Source organism: Meles meles, chromosome 4 (genome assembly GCF_922984935.1).
Source record: "Meles meles chromosome 4, mMelMel3.1 paternal haplotype, whole genome shotgun sequence".
NCBI lineage: Eukaryota > Metazoa > Chordata > Mammalia > Carnivora > Mustelidae > Meles > Meles meles.
Window position 1 is genome coordinate 41,656,629 of NC_060069.1, and position 18,697 is coordinate 41,675,325.

Sequence of the window (18,697 nt, forward strand, 5' to 3'; positions counted from 1 at the left end):
TAGGTACAAGGTTGGGAACCAGATTGAGAGTCACTGGCTCTGGGTGAAGAGAAAAGCAACTGACAATAGGCAGGGGTCAGACTCGAAAACTACTGGATGATGAGCTTCTGGGACTGAAGGTGAGGATTTCCCTTCAAAGTCAGGAGGATCCCGAGAAAAGGAGTAGCTGTCCTTACTCGCTGCTCCTAGCTCCCTACCTCAATCTTTCTAGGTGCCCCATTTGCCTTTGTCCACCGGTCTCAAATCAGCTACATTTGGGGGATTGGCTTCAATTCAACGAAAAACCTAGGGAAGCTCCTTGGCTGCCTGCAGCTGAGGCTTTCTCGGTCTTCCCACCCGATGCCTGCCAACTGAGTCCCTTCTGAAAGCCCGCTCTGAGCTGATCCGCAGGGCCTGACTGACCACTCCGATTTCTGACTTGTGGCTGACACAGGCCTGGTTCAACCTTCTCTCTTAATCATATACCCCCTCCAGGCCCCAGACTTCCCTCTTTCTCCTCACTCCTGATTCTCTGTCCACAGCCTGGCACCTCTTTTCTGGCTTCAGTCCACTGCTCTCTGGGGCCTTCTGTCAGCATGTTCCTTGCCCTCGGGTTATTTGCTGGGTCCTCGTGGTGTGCATGCCTGGAGCCTTGTGACTCAGTTTACCCACACATTCTTAGAAATATAAATTTTCACATGCAGCCACTGCCTGCTCTCTGACAGGTCTGCAGCTGCCAAGGAGTTAATTTGTCTGAAATTCAGCCAAAGCTGACTCATGCCTCTTCTTTGAGGTCTCCTGGAGCCAAATGAAAAGCATCAAATGGTCTATGAAACCTAGCACGTCAGATGAGATAATGTACATAGAAGGGCCTAAACTGTAAACCGTGACACAAATATAAAATATTGATAATAATATGCAGCAGTAACATTGCATATGCCATTCTCGGGCATGGGTGGTAGCCAGTCAGGAGTACCAGAAAAGGGACAGAGATTGATCAAGGACATACAGGCGAGTTTGAGAACTGAGAGGTCAGGACCAGGTAAGCATATGGGAAGGGAACATTTAAAAAAGCAGAGTTTGGAGTGACTGACACAGTTGGAGGCCCACAAATGAGCAAGAGCAAAAAGCTTTTCATCAGTAAGTTCTTTTGGCTCTACCCTTAACATTTATCCAGAATCTGGTCACTTGTCACCACCTCCATGGCCACCACCCTGGCCCAGGCTGCCATCAGTCCTGCCTGGGCTATTGCTGTTGCTCCTACCTGGTCTCCGTGCTTCTACCTTTGTTCTCTTATGGTCCATTCTCAACACAACTGCCTGATGTTCCTGCCAAGGGTAAGATACATCATATTGTGTCACTCCTCTACTCAAAAATGCTTTAACATCTTCCCATCCTTCTTAGGATACAAGCTGATGTCCTCTAACATGGCTTACAAGGCTCTACATGGTCTGGTCCCCAGTTACCTCTCAAATCCCAGCCTCTACCCCCTGCTCATGTGCTCCAGTCACCCTGGGCTTCTTGCCATTTCTCGAACCTGCCAAGGGCATTCTTGTCTTGTAGTCTTTGCCCCCACTGTCCCCTCTACCTTGGAGCTTCTTCCTGCCCACAGTCATGTGTTCACTCTCTCACTTCATTCAGGGATGAGCTCAGGTCTCACCCCTGACTTCAAGGGTCAGCCTGCCTTGATTTCCCAGACCCATCACATACTACACTTTTCTCAGCTATATTTGATACAGAATTGAGATAAGAAAGATATAGTAAATAGTTATTAGAAATAGTTATTAATGAAATGTATGCTCTGACTCTTCTGAAATGTAAGCTCCATGTACATAGGAATTTTGTCTGCCTTATTCCCTGTTTGCACAGTGTCTTGCATTGTTGAATGAATAGTTGAATAAGACAGCAGATATAAACTCCAGCAATAAAGCAAGATACCAATTAAAGGAACAAAGAGTTGCCTTAATCCTGAGCTTTCCAGAGGTTCTGCAGAGACAGGGACCTATTCTTCAGGGTGACTGACCTTGGGTTTTCAAGCGAAGATTATTGCTCCAGGGAGGGAGAGGACAAGAGGCTCCTGCCGATTTTAAAGTTGGGCTATTCTTGGAAGTTCATGGACAAGTCAAGGGCCCCACAGGGGAGACTTCAGAAATGTGAAAATTTTTATTGAATTCTCTCTCCAGGAGCCCTGCTTCTCTGAGATGCAAGTCTTTGAATCTTTGGTAGAAACTTCTCTTCATCATCTCCTCTCTCCCTTTAGGGACAGTCTTTCAGCCCAGCTGCTTTCACACCTATGGCACAGTAAAACAGCGTGGTGGAAAGAGCATGGGCACGAGGTGCTAACTGTTGCTGTTGGTTTCCTGCCTGGTTGTATGACCACGGGCAAGTTTTTTCAATTTCTCAGAGCCTTACCAATGCGTCTGTAAATGGGGGAGATAATGATAGTACCTTTGCCAGGGGTGTTATGAGGATGAGATGTGATCTTGCATTTTAAGCAAAACATTTGGCAGAATGTTGTGCTTGGCAAATGTTCGAGTACTATTGTCAGGGTCAGAAGTGCTAGAAGAAACCGTTCTCCTTGTTCTCAGAGTTCCTGTCTAAGGAGCTTCTCAAACTTTAATGTGCATGCATATCACTTGGGACAGTCTCATTAAAATGCAGATTCTCATCAGAAAGTTGGGAAGAAGCTTGAGATTCTGCATTTTTAACCAGATCCCAGGTTGTGCCAATGCACAAATTGAGCTCTGAATAGCCAGGCCTACTCAAGAAAGATCTGGGGGAGAAAATATTGGTAAGTATATTTCCATGAAGTGTTATAGCCTCTGATTTCAATCGTAAAGGCAGCCTGAAATTACTATATTCTAACCCAGAAGAGCTACATTGATCCCAGCCACTTTTCCCCAGTGGTGTCCCAGATCTGATTCCAGCCATACCCATTCCTCCCTAGCGTGTGAATCCCACAATGCTGCCTCCTACAAAAGCACTCACCCCTCTGAGGAAGTTTCACTCAGGGCTGAGAAAGGAGAGGGAGACTGGTTTCTCTTTGACTGAAATCTGCTCTTGGGTCTCCTTGGCCCTTGGACATATGGCCAGGCACTTGTTTTCATGGCTGCTTAATGGTTTGTGAAGCAATTGCTGGAGGAAACATTGCTACAGCAAGCCAGGCGAGAGGGACAGAGGGATTCACAGGCCAATGTTATCTTTGCTGAGCTCCAGGGCTGCTCCAACTTATTTCCTCTCTCCACCTGACAATGACAGATGGCTTCCACATGGTTTGACCTACTGTCTGGCCAGACCTGACCAGATAGTCATCCATCAACTGCCCTATTTGGCCTCCTTGAGGGCACCCTGTGGCTTGTGGGAGGCAGAAGTTGGACGTTTCATTTAGAGCCCGTCACATCTCCGAGCCATTGTAGTAGAGTTTCAAGCATGGACAGTTCTTATTCCAGATGTTACTATCCCAGTGGCCATATGTTTTGAGGTGGGATCAGCAGGTTTACATGGTAATGTTAAACTAATTAATCATAAACTGATGCTTTAACAGCATCAGGACCCAAAGTGGGTTTGATACGAGCAAAGATGGAAGCAATACATATGGTGTCATTAAGCTGGAAAGAGGAGGTGAGGCTCAGCTTTTTCCATTGCTCTGGCACAAACTATCTTCTCACTGATACTGAACACTACTCACGAAGCCTCTGAAAACTGTGTGGGCAGATCTCCAAGTATTTTTCTTATGGCTCTCTCTGAGTTTGACAAAACAAAAATTAATGTAAGCTGCAGGGCATGAGAAAAAGATAGCTATAAACAGAGGGGTCATGCAGACTAAGAATCAGGAACCCGGGGTCTACTCCCCATCAGCATCTCTTCCAGTGACTTGGAACATACCCCGTAATTGACTTTACAAAATTTCAAACGCCTCCTGGGTGGATTCAAGAAATGTCTGGGTTTATTGTTGTCATTGTTGTTTTTCTCTAACTCCAAAATGAGACTATTCTATGATTTTGGCTTCTAAAAAACTTTAAATGAAGTATGTTTATATTCTTTTCCTTATTAAAGCAGTATTTTTTTTTTAAGATTTTATTTAGTTATTTGACAGAGAGAGAGAGAGAGAGAGAGATCACAAGTAGGCAGAGAGGCAGGTACAGAGACAGGAGGAAGTAGGCTCCCTGCTGAGCAGAGAGCCCCATGCAGGGGCTCGATCCCAGGACCCTGAGATCATGACCTGAGCTGAAGGCAGAGGCTTAACCCACTGAGCCACCCAGGCGCCCCAAAGCAGTATTTGTTCATTAAAACTTACCTATTTCACTGGTAGTAAATTGTGCCATACTTAAAAAAAACAATACAAGCTTTATTAAGGTAAAAAGAGATGGAGGAGTAAATACAGCTAGTATGGAAAGCAACCTGACAAGACTCATTAAAGATACATTAAAATAATTTGTGAAACTAAAAAATATTTAAAATACCAAATCTATTAAAATTTAAAATATTCTACAATCCCTACTATTATTTGTAGAGGAAAAAAGCTCCAAACTAGAAACAACCTTTGTGTCTCAATAGAAAGAACAAGTTCGATAAAGATAAAAGGTTGGATATAAATTCCTCTTTGTTCCAACACCCATAGATAGCTGATGCTTTGATATAATAACATCAGTGGTGAAAAGAAGAGCTAGGGGATAAGATACTGTATATTTCCTCTGTGTAGTTTTAGAACATTTTCCTCTGATTACTAAAAATATATACATCACCCCCAATTTTTAAAAATATTTCTCTATACATAAAAGAATTGAGATGACAAAAAGAGCCTAGAGAAGTTCCTACCACCATGCATATCTGTGCAAAGTAAGCGTTCAGTAACTAGTAACATTTGGGTGTGCTTCCCTGGTGTACATAATGTTAGTAATGTGTACATTCTCAGCTGAGGCCCTACTATTTATATATTTTGTGTTTAGCATTTTGATTTAACTTTCATTTTGCATTTGACCCAAGTGATTTTGCTGAGTACCTCAGCCCTCGGCCAGGTGTTTGCCTGGCTGCCCTCCCTTGACTTTTGGATTTGGAGAGTCAAGTCCTCCGGGGCGTGTCTGGACTGAGCCCCTTTCAGGAAGGTAGCCCCTATGTGGCTGTTGTGCCTCACCTCCTGTGTTGATCTTAAGGGATCACAACTTCCATTTTCCTAATAATAATTTAAAAGCAGCAGCCCATTCACTGGAATGGAATTAAGAACCCTATGTACAGAACTCACTCCTCCCAGAGATGAGACTGCTCTTCGGTTGTTCCCCTCTGCCTCTGAACATGAGAAGCATTGCCCCTCGATGACAAAGTGAAGGGCTGCAGGCCTGGCCTGGGGAGGAAGCTTCTGTCATCTTTGACAGCAGGGTCAGTGATGAGGTAAAGGATCTGTTGCCTTCTGTGAGGACAAGGCATGCCTGCTTCTGTACTCGGGATATGCCAAAGTAGCGGAAATGCCCTAAGAAGGCTATCCTGAGAGACCAAGACCACTGCTTTTCCACCTTAAGGTATGAAAGGACACTGTGAGTGTCACAAGGGCATAGCTCACAGAGTGAGTTGCTTGTTGGTTCTGAATCTCTGATCTCTCTGGGTGAAAGAAAGACCTGTGGACAATTCAGGGCCTGGACCCTTGAACCCTAGGGAAAGGGTCCCTGCCAGCAGAGCAGTGTGGTGTGCGGGGCAGTGTCCCAGCAAGCAATGAGAGCAGCTTTGTCTGCTGTAGGGCTGGACACACATGGCAGGCTCCTGTGGAAAGAGACTCCTCCCCAGGGACAGGAGGGGGCACTGTGACATGTTCTCTGTGAAATACAATGGGACTTGGGGTTGTTGAAGTATCTGCCTCTTGTTGGAATAGTTGATAGATTTTCCTGTTTGTTATGCTTTTTACTAATACTTGGATTTGGTTCACACTTAATTTGGTGAGTTCATACCAGCCTTCTGGAACCGGATGAGAGAAAAGAGATGTCACTCTTCGAGTTACCAGTTCTATGTCAGACAAAAGACTAGATGCTTTATGTCATCTCATGTAACCCATGGGAGAGATTTTCTTTTCGAAATAGGGACTTATGACCAAGGTGTAAAATTCAGCCCTCCTTTTAAGAGTGAAGTCAATGGGATTCCAATAATACACAACGATCTGCTCTTGCCATCAACCCCTGGCCCAGGGTTTAGGATTACCAAAATGATAGCTTTTATCAAATGATTATTTCTAGAAGAACCAGTATCTCTTTCAGAGTACTGCGAAAGAAACTTCGTTTAGGGAGGAAGTTTAGCTGTGTTTTTAAATGGAGAGTTATGATTATCTTGCAAGCAACTTTGCCTGTTTTGTAGCCAGTGAGGGCAGCCAGGAACCAGGTTCAAAGTGAGAACATTTTGGAAGGACCAAAAACTTTCGTCAAGATTCTGCCAACTGGTTATTCCAGGAGGGTGACCGCTTGCTTCGCTGATTTCAGTTATTCACAGCAGGGGGCAAGGCCTTGGGAGAAGGGCCATCCATCCTGTGACATCCAATTAATGACTGCAGGAATGAAACAGGGAAACAGAATTTAGGCAACAAAAGGAGGCAGGATGTAAGTATAGAGAGCTTTTGAGTTAGCGAGATTTTTGCCACAATTTAGTTATATTTTCCATTTGTGACCAAAGTGACAGTGGGAGGGAGAGGCCTTGGCAGGACAGCAGGTAGGACGGGGTGGGTCATTCCCTACTTGGTGCTACACGTGCATTGCATTTCGCTGAGTAGATCCTGTTTACATCTTGGACTACATGATAAGGTGAATACTGATAACATTAATTGCACTGCATATATGTGGAGGATTTAAATTAATTAAGCAGTTTTGTGGTAAGGGCTTAAGAAAATACTCTTGAAGCCAGAATTATTAGTAACATTACTCACTTCTGACCAGTTAAACCAGATACTGGTTAGTCTAGGAAGCTTGGCTCAGGGGAAGGGGCTGACGAGGAGACAGGGAAGGGAGCATCAGGTCCTTGGTCCCCTGGAGGCTGAAGAACTCGGGAGGGAGCCCAGCTGCTGCCGTGGCCCACACATGACAGGCCAGAGGGCAGAACCAGGAAGAAGGGCTGAGACATGTGGACAGCCAAGGCTGTAGGCAGTGCTAGTCTCTGTCTCACCCTTTGCAGAACTTTCCTTGCTGAACCTTGAGCGCACAGAACAGTCTTGTATTTTTTTTATTTTTAAAGATTGTATTTATTTATTTATTTGACAGAGAGAGAGAGAAAGCACAAATACAGCAGCAGGCAGAGGGAGAGGGAGAAGCAGACTCCTCACTGAGCAGGGAGACTGATGCAAGACTCGATCCCAGGACCCCAGGATCATGACCTGAGCTGAAGGCAGACACTTAACCGAATGAGCCACCTGGGCACCCCCACAGCAGTCTTTTAAAAGCATAAATCAGATCATGTTGCTCTTTGGTTGAAAACTTCCATGTTGCACATGGACACTTGAAATCTTTGAGTTACCCTCAAAGGGTAACTTCAGTTAACTTCAGTTTTTGCCTTTCCTTCTCCATAGAAGAGGGTTTGGGGAGGAGAAAAGATTTAGTCAGTATTCCCTTATTCAGCACTGAAGATAAGACGGAAGAGGGGCAGCAGGGTGGCTCAGTTGGTTGGGCCTCCTGCCCTAGGTTTAGGGTCGGGTTGCGATCTCGAGGTTGTAGGATAGGGCCCCATGTCTGGTTCTGTGATAGGCATGGAACCTGCTTAGGATTCTCTCTCCCTCACTCTGCCCCTCCACCACTCCCTCTCTTTCTCTTAAATAAATAAATAAGAAAGAAGAAAACTGTGACCTCCTAAGTTCTTTCTACATTCCTTCTGGAACTGATCCTGCTTACTCAAATAGAATGTCTAAGATTATTTAGTCCAAGACTGTCCTTTTAAGGATAAAGAACCTGAGGCACAGGGGAGGCAGGTAACATCTTAGGTGAGTGTTAGAGCTGGACCAGAAGAACTCTTGTGTCCCAGCTCCTGGCCAAGTGACTTTGATGCCCCTGACTGATGGACAGCTCTGCAGATGGAAGGGCATTTTAGGCTGACAAGGAAGAATAGCAGGGCCAGATTAGAGGGCTTGGAGGAGGCACCTGGTAGGGAATGGAAAGGTCGTAAAGAATGAAAATATCTATTCCTGTTGGCCACGTCTCCAGGACAAACATGACTCCAAATGCTCCTTAATGGACGCCTAAACAGTGACACAGAAGAACCACAGGGATGGTTGACCAAAGGCCATGACATGTCACTTATGCATAATGACTAAGCACCCCTGTTTATTCGCTCTTAACCCAGCTCTTTAACCTTGCTCTTTTCTTTTGAGTCATTGGAGACCTTCTCTACCATTCCTCTCCTTTCTTTTGGTTTTTGGCTGCGGTTTAGAATCTAGCTATGCATGTGTCTCAGATTCTAGGCGGAAGGAAGATGAAGAAGGTGATGATGATGAACCTGGGCCACATGACTTGCCTGCAGTATTTTGGTATTTTGAAAGGGGGCTATAGGGAAGAAGAATGAGCAAATTCATGAGTCAACATTCTATTTATCCCTGTATTGTAAGGACTACTCCCTCTACTTCTTTTGTGAAGCATAATCATTTGTTAGTTTTAGTAAGACATTTCTCTGCCCACTGATAAGGAAACAAAAAGGCATTTACTGTGCTAGTCTCTAGAATGTGAAATGTAGGTTGTGGTCTTTTGTTTGTTTGTTTGTTTTTCGCTTTCATTTGTGATCACAGGCTTCAGGGTTGAAGGAGGCCTTGGAGGATGGCCAGCCTTACCACCCCCTTCTGTGCAGGAAGCCCCTTCCCAACATCACTGCTAGTGGTTCTGAGCCCTTTCCTCCGCACCCCCACAGTGAGCTGCCTCCGCCTCTTTAGAAACACTTACTTCATTTTGCTCTAAATTGCAGTTATTTGAGGACTTCTTTTGTCTCAGCTGTGAGCCCCTGAGGGCAGGAATCCTGTCTCATTCCTCTTTGATCTTCCACAGCCCCCATCAAGGAGCCTGGCCAACTCTCCATAAATATTTGAATGAGTGACAAAGTGTTAACAGCCTCCAGAGGCAGCCACAGTTAGACATCTCTAAGAGCTAGAAGGTTCTTCCTAAAAGTGAGCAGAAGTGTGCCTCCCTCTGTTCTCTGTGGGGAGCGAATGTAAACAAGCAGTGATGACAAAGGGCCGGGCTTCCATAAGATGTCCAGGAGGGACCCTGGGAGAAGTTAGTGCCCAGCTCTTATTACGTTCCTTGCTTTCCATCTGGCCAAAGCACACAAAGACTTTTCCCAGGACAGGAAAACCCAATAACACTAGATAAATCTGGATACATTGGGGTGGGGAAGAAGGTTTTCAGGATTTGAATCCAGTTTGGAAGGACAGCTCTATGACATACTGTCAATGTCACACCTGCATCTCCTCAGCCAGCCCTGAAAGTCAAAGGCAGGTGACTCCCATAGAAACTGATAGCTTCCTGTATTTTTTCTGCCCATGGTCATTCTCTGACCTGGGAGATGTGCTTGGCCTGTGTGTAGGTCAGGCTGGAAATTGGAGTTATTCCAAAGAACCCTCAACCATGAGCAATCAGACTTGGTGCATAAATTCCCCAGATATACCTCACCTCCCAGTGAGACAGCCTGAACTTGTTCTACACAGTTGCTTAAAAAGATGTCAGGAGGGATAACTCTAATTGCTTGTAGAACTAACCCATTAATAAATACATCCTTTATTCATTTTTCTTTCCTTTTTTTCTTTGACTTGTCCTCTCCCTCACCTTGCTTTCTGTAGTCACTTCCAAATAAGTCATCCAACCCAAATTCTTGTCTCAAGGTCTGCTTTGGAGGCAACCCAAACTAAGACAAGTACACAAGCAGGAAATTTGGGGGAATCCATATGTCATTCCCTTAGAAGACAAAACTATTAAAATCAGTACATGCCTTTTCTCTCTCTCTCTCTCTCTCTCTCTTTTTCCAAGTACAGAGTTGGTTTTTCTGTCAGTTCTATAAATAGAGCTTAATTTTAAGTAGATTCTGTGTCCTAACTCAGAAAACAAGGCTGATAATGATTCCTTAATCTTTGAAGGATAGTTACTTCAAATAACAAGAGTAATATTCTAGTTCTGGTAAGGAAATGTACTGCATCAGAAAGGTCTTAGGTCAGACTAAAGAAAGAGATTACACATGGGGATCATTAGACATCAGGATGAATTTGTGTTTGAGCACTACACTCAACCTTTTAAACTTCTACAGAGGCCTTTTAAATGAACAGAGACCTTATCAACTTGGCTCAGGTTTGGGATGGAGGGCTTGAGGACAGGGACAGTTAAGATGAATAGGGAACATGAAGGAGGAGGGGAAGGAAAATAAAGAACCTTCACTTACCCGATACTAATGAACTACTCCTGAGCTCATAATAGAACCAGGAGAAAACACCATTGCTAAAGAATATTTCTTGTCAGTGGAGAAGATTTACAACAAAGAACAAAGGTGCACAAGCAACTCGCCGCCCTAGTCCTTCTTCAGGCAGACATTGTGTGATTCAGAAAATCTCCCCGTGGATGCCACAATATTACTTGATTGTTTTGACACCTCAGACAATTAATAGGAGGTAGCAGTTAAAAATAATCATGCTCGATACTGTCTGATGTTTGTGGGGTTTTTCTTTTGCCTTGTTCCTTCCTGGAGGGTTTTCTGTTGGCCTGGTAGGAAACAGCACACATGGTCATGAATTTTTAATTGGCAATCAAAGATGGGAACGATTGTAAACAAAACACATGATGAGAGAAGTCAGCAGGGCCAGGAGAGCCTTACAAATGCTTTTTGGGGATAACCCACAGATGCCTTGTTGGAGTTAGGTAGAGAAATATCTCAAAGTCTAGTAGGGATAAGAAAGGGTTCCACCATTTTGGTTTGTTTTTAAATTTAATTTAAATTCCATTAGCCAACATACAGTACATCATTAGTTTCAGACGTGGATTTTCAGCATGGAAGAATATTCTTTTTTGTTTGTTTTTTCTTAAAAGATTTATTTATATATTTTAGAAACAGAGCTAGAGGCAGGGGAAGAGCAGAGGGAGAGGGAGAGAGAATCTGAAGCAGACTCCCCGTGGAGTGTGGAGCCCATTGCAGGGCTTGATCCTGGGACCCTCTGAGATCATGACCTGAGCCAAAATCGAGAATTGGATGCTTAACCAACTGGGCCACCCAGGTGCCCAGGATGTAAAATTTAAAAGGATCTAGTACACACAGAGCACATAACATAGCATACCTACCCAATCATAATTATTATTGGAAGAATGTTCTTCCAATATGCTCTCTTCATTTGCTCTCTTCATTTGCTCTCTTCATTTAAATCTTGACTGATGGCTGGACTTTCTGTTCTGAGTAGCCTCCTTCCCCAAATACTCACCCACGCCCAAAAGCGCTCAGTGGGTGTCATTCTAGCTTGCCCCACTAAGCACTCTCCCTCCTCTGCTTCCCAGAACGCCTATGTCAACATCAACCGCATCATGTCCGTGGCTTCCCGCCTCTCTGAGGCCGGTCATTATGCCTCGCAGCAAATCAAGCAGATTTCCACCCAGCTGGACCAGGAGTGGAAGAGCTTCGCGGCTGCCTTGGATGAACGCAGCACCATCCTCGCCATGTCTGCAGTGTTCCACCAGAAGGCTGAGCAGGTGAGGCCAAGGGAGAGGCTGTGGGGGCTGTTGGTTGATAAGGTGGGAGCACAAGCACTGTCTGTGTAGAGAGCCCCTCCTCTCTTCTGGAAACAGTCAAGACCCTGCTGAGTCCTTGTAATGGTAACCTGTGTTCTACCAGCTTCCTTGCTCCTGTGTACACAAGGACACATTGGTCACTCCAGGTGGCTTTGCTTAACATCCCAATAAGAAGGGACCTAGAGCTGTTTACATTCTGTTTGGTAGTTTATGGTTGTGTGTGTGTGTGTGTGTGTGTGTGTGTGTGTGTGTGTGCGTGCGTGCGCATATGTGTTGACCACATTCCCAGAGCATAGACAGAAGGGGTGAATCTAGATACTGATCACTGAGTGCTGAGAGCAAGGGAAAATTAATCTTACATGAAGCATTTGCTATGGATAGCGTTAATGTAATAATTACACAGTGGATAAAAATAATAAGTATTTGTTTCTATTTACTTCTTTCATTGGTCAGTGACATTACTCACCCATTTCACAGAGAAGAGCGTGGCAGCTCAGAGAGATTAGTGACCTGCCCAGGAACCGGTGGTGTATTGGAGCTGGCTCTAAGCAGACTACAGGGAGCCAAATGTGAAATGTTCTGGAAATTTGTGAACCGGTTATTAAATGTAGCCATTACTTAAAGCTAAATTATATAAATTTACAGTAAATATATTAAAAACAAAGGTAATAGAGACTCAAAACTCATCACTGTTGGTTACTTTACTACATTTTATTATTACTTATGTTCTATGTGTGTTCACACACACACACACACACATATGCTGGTGATTAAACATTTACTAACACACCACTGTGAAAATCACACAATCCATGAACAGCTGGGGATTTCACCTGAGATGTGTCTCACATTAAAGCTTGTGGTTTTAACCTCTAAATTCCTTTCTTTGTATGACATTTGGGTAGTATACAGATGGTGGAGAGGCCTAGATGAGGTCATACCTTAAATCTCTCCCTGCGTTGGGCCCACCTAACACAGAAGGTGGCATGGGATAATTGGAAGAGTCTAGGCTCTGTGGCCAGGCACATGTAGCTTCTAATCATTAACTCTTAGGCAAGTCACCTCACCATTTTTGGCTTGTTTTCTCATCTCTAATGCAAGATAATCATAAATCTCACAGCACTATTATGAGAATTAGAGATGGAACATGTAAGGTGCTTATTATGCTTTTTAAATGCTAGACATTACTACTGTATTTATGCAACATATTATCCTCATATGTTTATATTTCCCTCACCTGTGTGAGGTGAAGGAGAAATTCTGAGACCTTCCCAAGGACTGAAATACTTGTGTCATAAGGCAGGGGCAGCCCCACACATTGAAAGGAATCTAGATCTTTTTTTTTTTTTTTTTTAAGGATCATGGTGATAATTTCTTATAATGACTAGTTCGTGCCCAGGCCCAGGAGAACATTCATGTCAAATCTCCAGCTCTCTCTTCAACCCTACCACTTGCACATTTTGTTCAAAGTTTGTCCAGATTGGCAAGGGAGACTCAGTGCTTCCCTTCCTGTATCCCTGCCTTTCTCTCCTTGAGCTGACCATTTTGTGGTCTGCTGTAGGATTCTTAGAATACTCTGTTAGAGTATTACAGAGAAATCCAAAGGGCATTGGAGAGGTGCTTCTGCCATGGTTGACAGACGAACGTCAAGTTGCTTTCAGGTTCCTCCATGAAATGGTTATTGGAGGAGCAAAGAAGCTGCTTAGATGTTAGCAAGCATACGCAGTCCGAGGCTGGATGGCACCCAACACGCTTCCAGAATTGTTAAGGGCTGGCCTAATGGGATAAAAACATCCAGAATGAAAAACCACCCAGGGCAGCCACCTGTGAGCTGACGGACACCGGACTGGAAGTCCAGGGGTTGTGGAAAGTGCAATGCCAGACCCGGGAGTGATGGGCGGAGTCAGCGTCTAGCTGATGTTGCCTGGCTTAGACTGCTTTGGATCAGAAGCAATTTTATTTGTATCTGTTTTTTAATGCAATTTCCTCAGGTGGTACCGGTCCTCTAGGGAAACTCATAAACCCTGCTTCCTTTTAGCTGGGGGAGAAAAAACAAACACACACCAAACAACAGATTTGAGGCTATTTTTTCAAGGCTATTATGTGTTCATTTAGGCAGCTCTTTATTGTCCTCATATGGGCTGTTCTGGGCAACGAGATAAAAAGGTATTTAGGCAATTAATTTAAATGGAGCTGTGCACCCAGGCGAGAGGAATCACAGACAGAACCATTCCAGACTGTTGGGTGAAGAATTATCTGCATTTTAGAGGTATGTTTTCCCACCCAATAAATCTGAGTGATTTCAGTTAGCTCACCTTTTGTGCATGGAGACTCAGGGTGTTCCACAGTTGTTGATTTTAATTTTTAAATAATTTGCTCTCTGTCGAGATCTGTATCTCTATATCACATCCCAGGAACCAGTGCTGCCATAGTCATGGTGCCGTCTGTCCCCTCAGCTGCCCCTCCCCTCCCGCAGCCCAAAGCATACTGACCCAACAGTGGGGAGCTTGGGGAGCATTCATCTCCATCCCCTGTGGGAATGGCCTCTGCAAGTTCCCTGAGGCACCTGATGGCTTTGTAGGAGCTCTTCTCTCTTCTTCCTCACAACCCATTGTCCACGTGGAGAATCATCCCATTTTACCTGGCATGAAGCCTTTCCCGTGTGCCTGTGAGTGTGCACAGGATGAGAAGCTCTGAGGTGTACGCGTAAGATAGTGAGCTGTCCCCACACATTGTAGCCAGTGTGTGGGTACAGCCTGTTGAACACACAGGTGGCTCGCACCCCAGTGGTTTCACAATAGTCATCCTTGTTTGTGGAAACCACACTTCCTACAAAGGTGCCGCGTCCGGCTTCTTCGTGGGGTTGATGTTTGTAGACTTAAAGAGAAAGACTCCACCCTCTGCAGTGGCCTCTGAGGCTCCCAGAGGTCCTGATGCTTCTTCCCAAGGTCCATCGCCTGCCCCCAGCGCTCCCGCACTGACGCAGCTGCTATGTCCTTCCAGTTCCTGTCGGGAGTGGACGCCTGGTGCAAGATGTGCAGTGAGGGGGGTCTGCCCTCCGAGATGCAGGACCTGGAGCTGGCCATCCACCACCACCAGTCCTTGTATGAGCAGGTGACCCAGGCCTACACAGAGGTGAGGACCACGCAGGACACGTGGGGCTCGTGGGGTGTGTGGATGGGGGTTAGCGACAAGAGCACTGGCCTGTACCTTGTGTAATAGCCTGTGTAGGACCAAGAAGAAAGACGTCATTTCTCTCCCCTTGGAGACATCTTTAAGATCCTTGAGCTATGAATAATGAGATCTCCAACCAGGAAGCAGAGACAATGCGGCCTTCAATAGGCTCCACCTGCCGCACACGGGCCTGTGTGTGCATGCGCACGCACGTACACTTCCCTCACCCTATGCGTGAAGATCACATTCTCTACCCTGGGACACAAATATGAGGAAGCAAGGCTGTGCTCCTCAGGGTGCTTTCTGGCTGGTGGGTGGATGTATACACGCCAGGCCTGCCACCCCTTTAATGAAGTAGTTTGTCAACAAATACCCATTTTCTCACCAGAAAGTGCAGAGGAGAACTCACCATGGGGTGGAGAGAAGTGTTTGCAGGAATGAGAAGCTGCCACGGAAGTGAAGGACAAGTTAAAAGACCATTTCACTGAAAAATCTAAGGCTGGGTGCATGGTTCAAGTTAAGAAGGTGGGGTACGGGGGGTCTTTTGCTTTCCAAGGAAAAGGAAGGGGGTTATATGGGTGCATCTTTTTGGACATACTCAAGTGAGTGAGTTGATTAACTGGCATGAATTCTGAGGGAGAGGCTGAGGGCCATAAAGAGATGGGCTTATTAAGGAAGCCGAATGAGGAGGGGAAAGTGAATTCACATCTGGCCTATACGGCAAGGTGAGTTGGAGCCGTGTTTCTCCAAGTGGTTTCTGGGACCACCAGCCTCAGACTTGTTCCTGTGCTCCACCTCAGACTGCGTCAGAATGTGAAGAAGTAGGACCTGGAACCTGTATTTTAGTTAATGTTACCCTGGGGAAAGCTGACGCATGCTGAAGTCAAAGAACCAAGGGCTTCTGGGTGAGAGTAAAGGTTTTTGCCAAGGTCAAAGCAAAGTTTGACTTTTAACCCCCTGCTTATCAGCATGACTTCAGGCAAGTTACCTAGGTACTCTAAGCCTCACTTTCTTCTGTGAAATGAGGGTGATAACACTTGCCTATTGTTTGAAGGGTTACAAAGATAGTGCCCATGTAATGTCCATGGCCCCATGCCTGACAGTAATTAGTGCTGAAAAAAATGGCATTGTGTTTTGGTATTAGAGGAGGCAATGGGGAGGACTTGTGGGCCAGATCTGATCTCATCAGCTTTGATTCAAATGGCCCAAGGCTTTCTCTTAGAAAAGATCTGTGGGTCAAGAATGCCCATGGGTCCAGAATCTCTAAATTTACTCCTCGTAAGACATGAACATAGAGCGCACAAGTGAGATTCATATCAGGCTTACATATTTCACACTTGGTGGGGGGCGTTTGTGTCAGAGAATGACACGATATTTCTCCCTGTGTTTTCTCAGGCCCCAGCACTGGGGGACACAGATGCTCCCTCCAAGCCCACGTCAGAGGTCAGTGGGCTGTCCCTGCCTCCCTGTCCCTGCACTTGCAGGCTGAGGCAGAGAGATAGAGCTCGTTTGACTTGGATTTTAGGACTTGGCCTTCCGTCTCAAACCACCCTGGACCTGGACATAGCACAGTGCCAAAGAGCCTATCTGCTCGGAGTTCCCTGAATGGAGCTCTCCTGGGTTTGGCCACAGGCTATTTGTCTTACTCACATCTCTGGAGAGTGTTACTTTTGTATCACTGATGAAGCCCTTGCTCCCCGGCAATGCATTTCTGGAGGCAGGCATGTGGGTAGAGGTGGTCATCTAGCCAGCTTTATGCTTCCAGCCAGGCTTCTTCTCCTGTCTCAGCTACAGTACTCTCTGCCTAGTATTCCTCTTAGTCACCTGTCCTCCCAGCCCCACACCATTTCTGTTGCCCCATGAGCAGGGGGTAACAGATGCCTGTGTGTTGCCGAACCCTTAGCAAGCTATCATCAGATGTGAGGGTGGGGTGGAGGGAGGCTGGAGCCCAGCAAATAGCTCCTCATTCATCATTGTAAGGCAGGAGGTAGGAGCAGGCTTACTTCCCCACCTTGCTAGAAGGGAAAGACTGTTCAACTCCAAACCAACTTTGATTTAATCATTAACCAAATCAATTTAGGGCCTTAAAATCCCTGGTCACCACTGGTTTAAATTGAAAAGATGCATGGTCTACTGGGTCCTCGGCCAGCACTGGAGAGCCACAGGTGTTGATCAGATGATTCCTCTTTCCAGAAATACCGGTGCCTGTTATTGTACCTAGATTCCAATAAGGAATTACAGGGGCTGTCAGCCCCACAGGTCTCAGCACTGAGGATGGATGTTGGGGAACATATGAGCATGACTATTGGGTCTATCGTCTCAGGGTCCCTCCCTTAACCCTGCATATTCTGGAAAGACGGGGATATTACCACTCTCGGGAGAAATCAAGGAAGTTGTATAGAAGGAGAGCAAAAGAAGTGTAAATATAAAAGAAAATGAGGAGGAAATCAGGAAGACAGGAGAGAGAAATGGTGCTGATAAAGATGCTGATGGTGAAAACAGAATTAGGAGCCAGTCCTCCCTGCCGGGCCCTGTTCTGAACACTCCCCATGTTAACTCGCTCAGTCCTCACCACAACTCCATGAGGTTGTCCCCTTTCTATCCCTATTTTACAGACAAGGAAACTGAGGCCCAGAGAATATAAGTAACTTGCCTCTGGTCACACATTAAGATGTTCAGAGCTAGGTTGAGGAGATGAAGAAGAAAGAGGGAGAGAGGCTTATGGCATTAACTTATATTTTGCTTCATTTCTGAACTGAAGTTCTGCCACTTGACCTACCCAGTGAATCAGTCAAAAGATGTACCACGTGTGATAGCCCAGGCTCTGTTCTGAGTGCTGGGGACAGAGGATCAAGGCAGAGGGAGTCCCTGCCCAGTGCAAGGGTGGGGAAAGACACTGACTGAGCAGCCCCTGTCCCAGGATTCGGGTGCTCTGCCTTCCCCCAGGCTGTGGGCTGAGCACTGGGCCTCTCTGGCTGGTGCATGCCTCCAGTGACCTGGGACTCTGGGTCCCCGCAAGGGAGCCTTCCAGCCAGCCAACCCTCCCCATCGCCCTGGGCTCCTGCCCGCTCCTAGCTTCCCTCAATTTGACCTCTCCCTCTTGCAGGTCAGCCAGGATGGCAAAGCCCTGCTGGATGTGCTGCAGCGGCCCCTGAGCCCTGGGAACTCTGAGTCCCTCACGGCCACAGCCAACTACTCCAAGGCGGTACACCAGGTGCTAGACGTGGTGCACGAGGTGCTGCACCACCAGCGGCGGCTCGAGAGCATCTGGCAGCACCGCAAAGTGCGGCTCCACCAGCGGCTGCAGCTCTGCGTCTTCCAGCAGGATGTGCAGCAGGTAATGGGCCGCCCCGCGCAGGGCATGCATCCTGGGCAGGCAGACAGCTCGAGGCCCTGACCCAGGGGGATCAGATCTGGAAACCCCTGCTGCCCGGAGGGAAGGGGGCCATTCAGCCCCAGCTGCCCCCCACCCCACCCCACACGTACCCTCTGGACTTCTTGCCTAAGCAGCCTCCCCCACCATGGGCCGGCTCCCTTCTGGGGTGGGGAAGGGGAGATAGAACGCTTCCTTCTGGTTGCATGGCTGGTTTTCTTTGGGGGAGAGCTTCACCCTCACTCAGGCAGGAGCTTTCTAGATGAGTCCAGGGTGGAGGTGCAGGGGGCTGGTATTTGAGCACTGTCAGAGTTGGACCACGCACCATGAGCTCACTTCTCCATCGGGGATGCTGGTAGTCTGTTGAAGCTGGGGTGTGGTTGGGGTACAGGACCTTCAGGGGATTCTTCGGCCAGGTCTTACTTGGCAAACGAGACTGAAAACACGGGCTCTTAATGAT

At 46.4% G+C, this 18,697-nt stretch overlaps 1 protein-coding gene across 18 annotated transcripts in view; it reads left to right on the forward strand.

Annotated features, from left to right (window-relative positions):
- Positions 1-18,697, forward strand: part of KALRN (kalirin RhoGEF kinase) — a 672,007-nt gene that overhangs the window by 278,037 nt on the left and 375,273 nt on the right. For all 18 annotated transcript variants that reach the window (XM_046002937.1, XM_046002938.1, XM_046002933.1 and 15 more), the window contains exons 7-9: positions 11,460-11,651; positions 14,694-14,825; positions 17,971-18,201. In XM_046002937.1, coding sequence (XP_045858893.1) covers positions 11,460-11,651; positions 14,694-14,825; positions 17,971-18,201 — 555 coding nt within the window. The remainder of the gene's footprint in view (positions 1-11,459; positions 11,652-14,693; positions 14,826-17,970; positions 18,202-18,697) is intronic.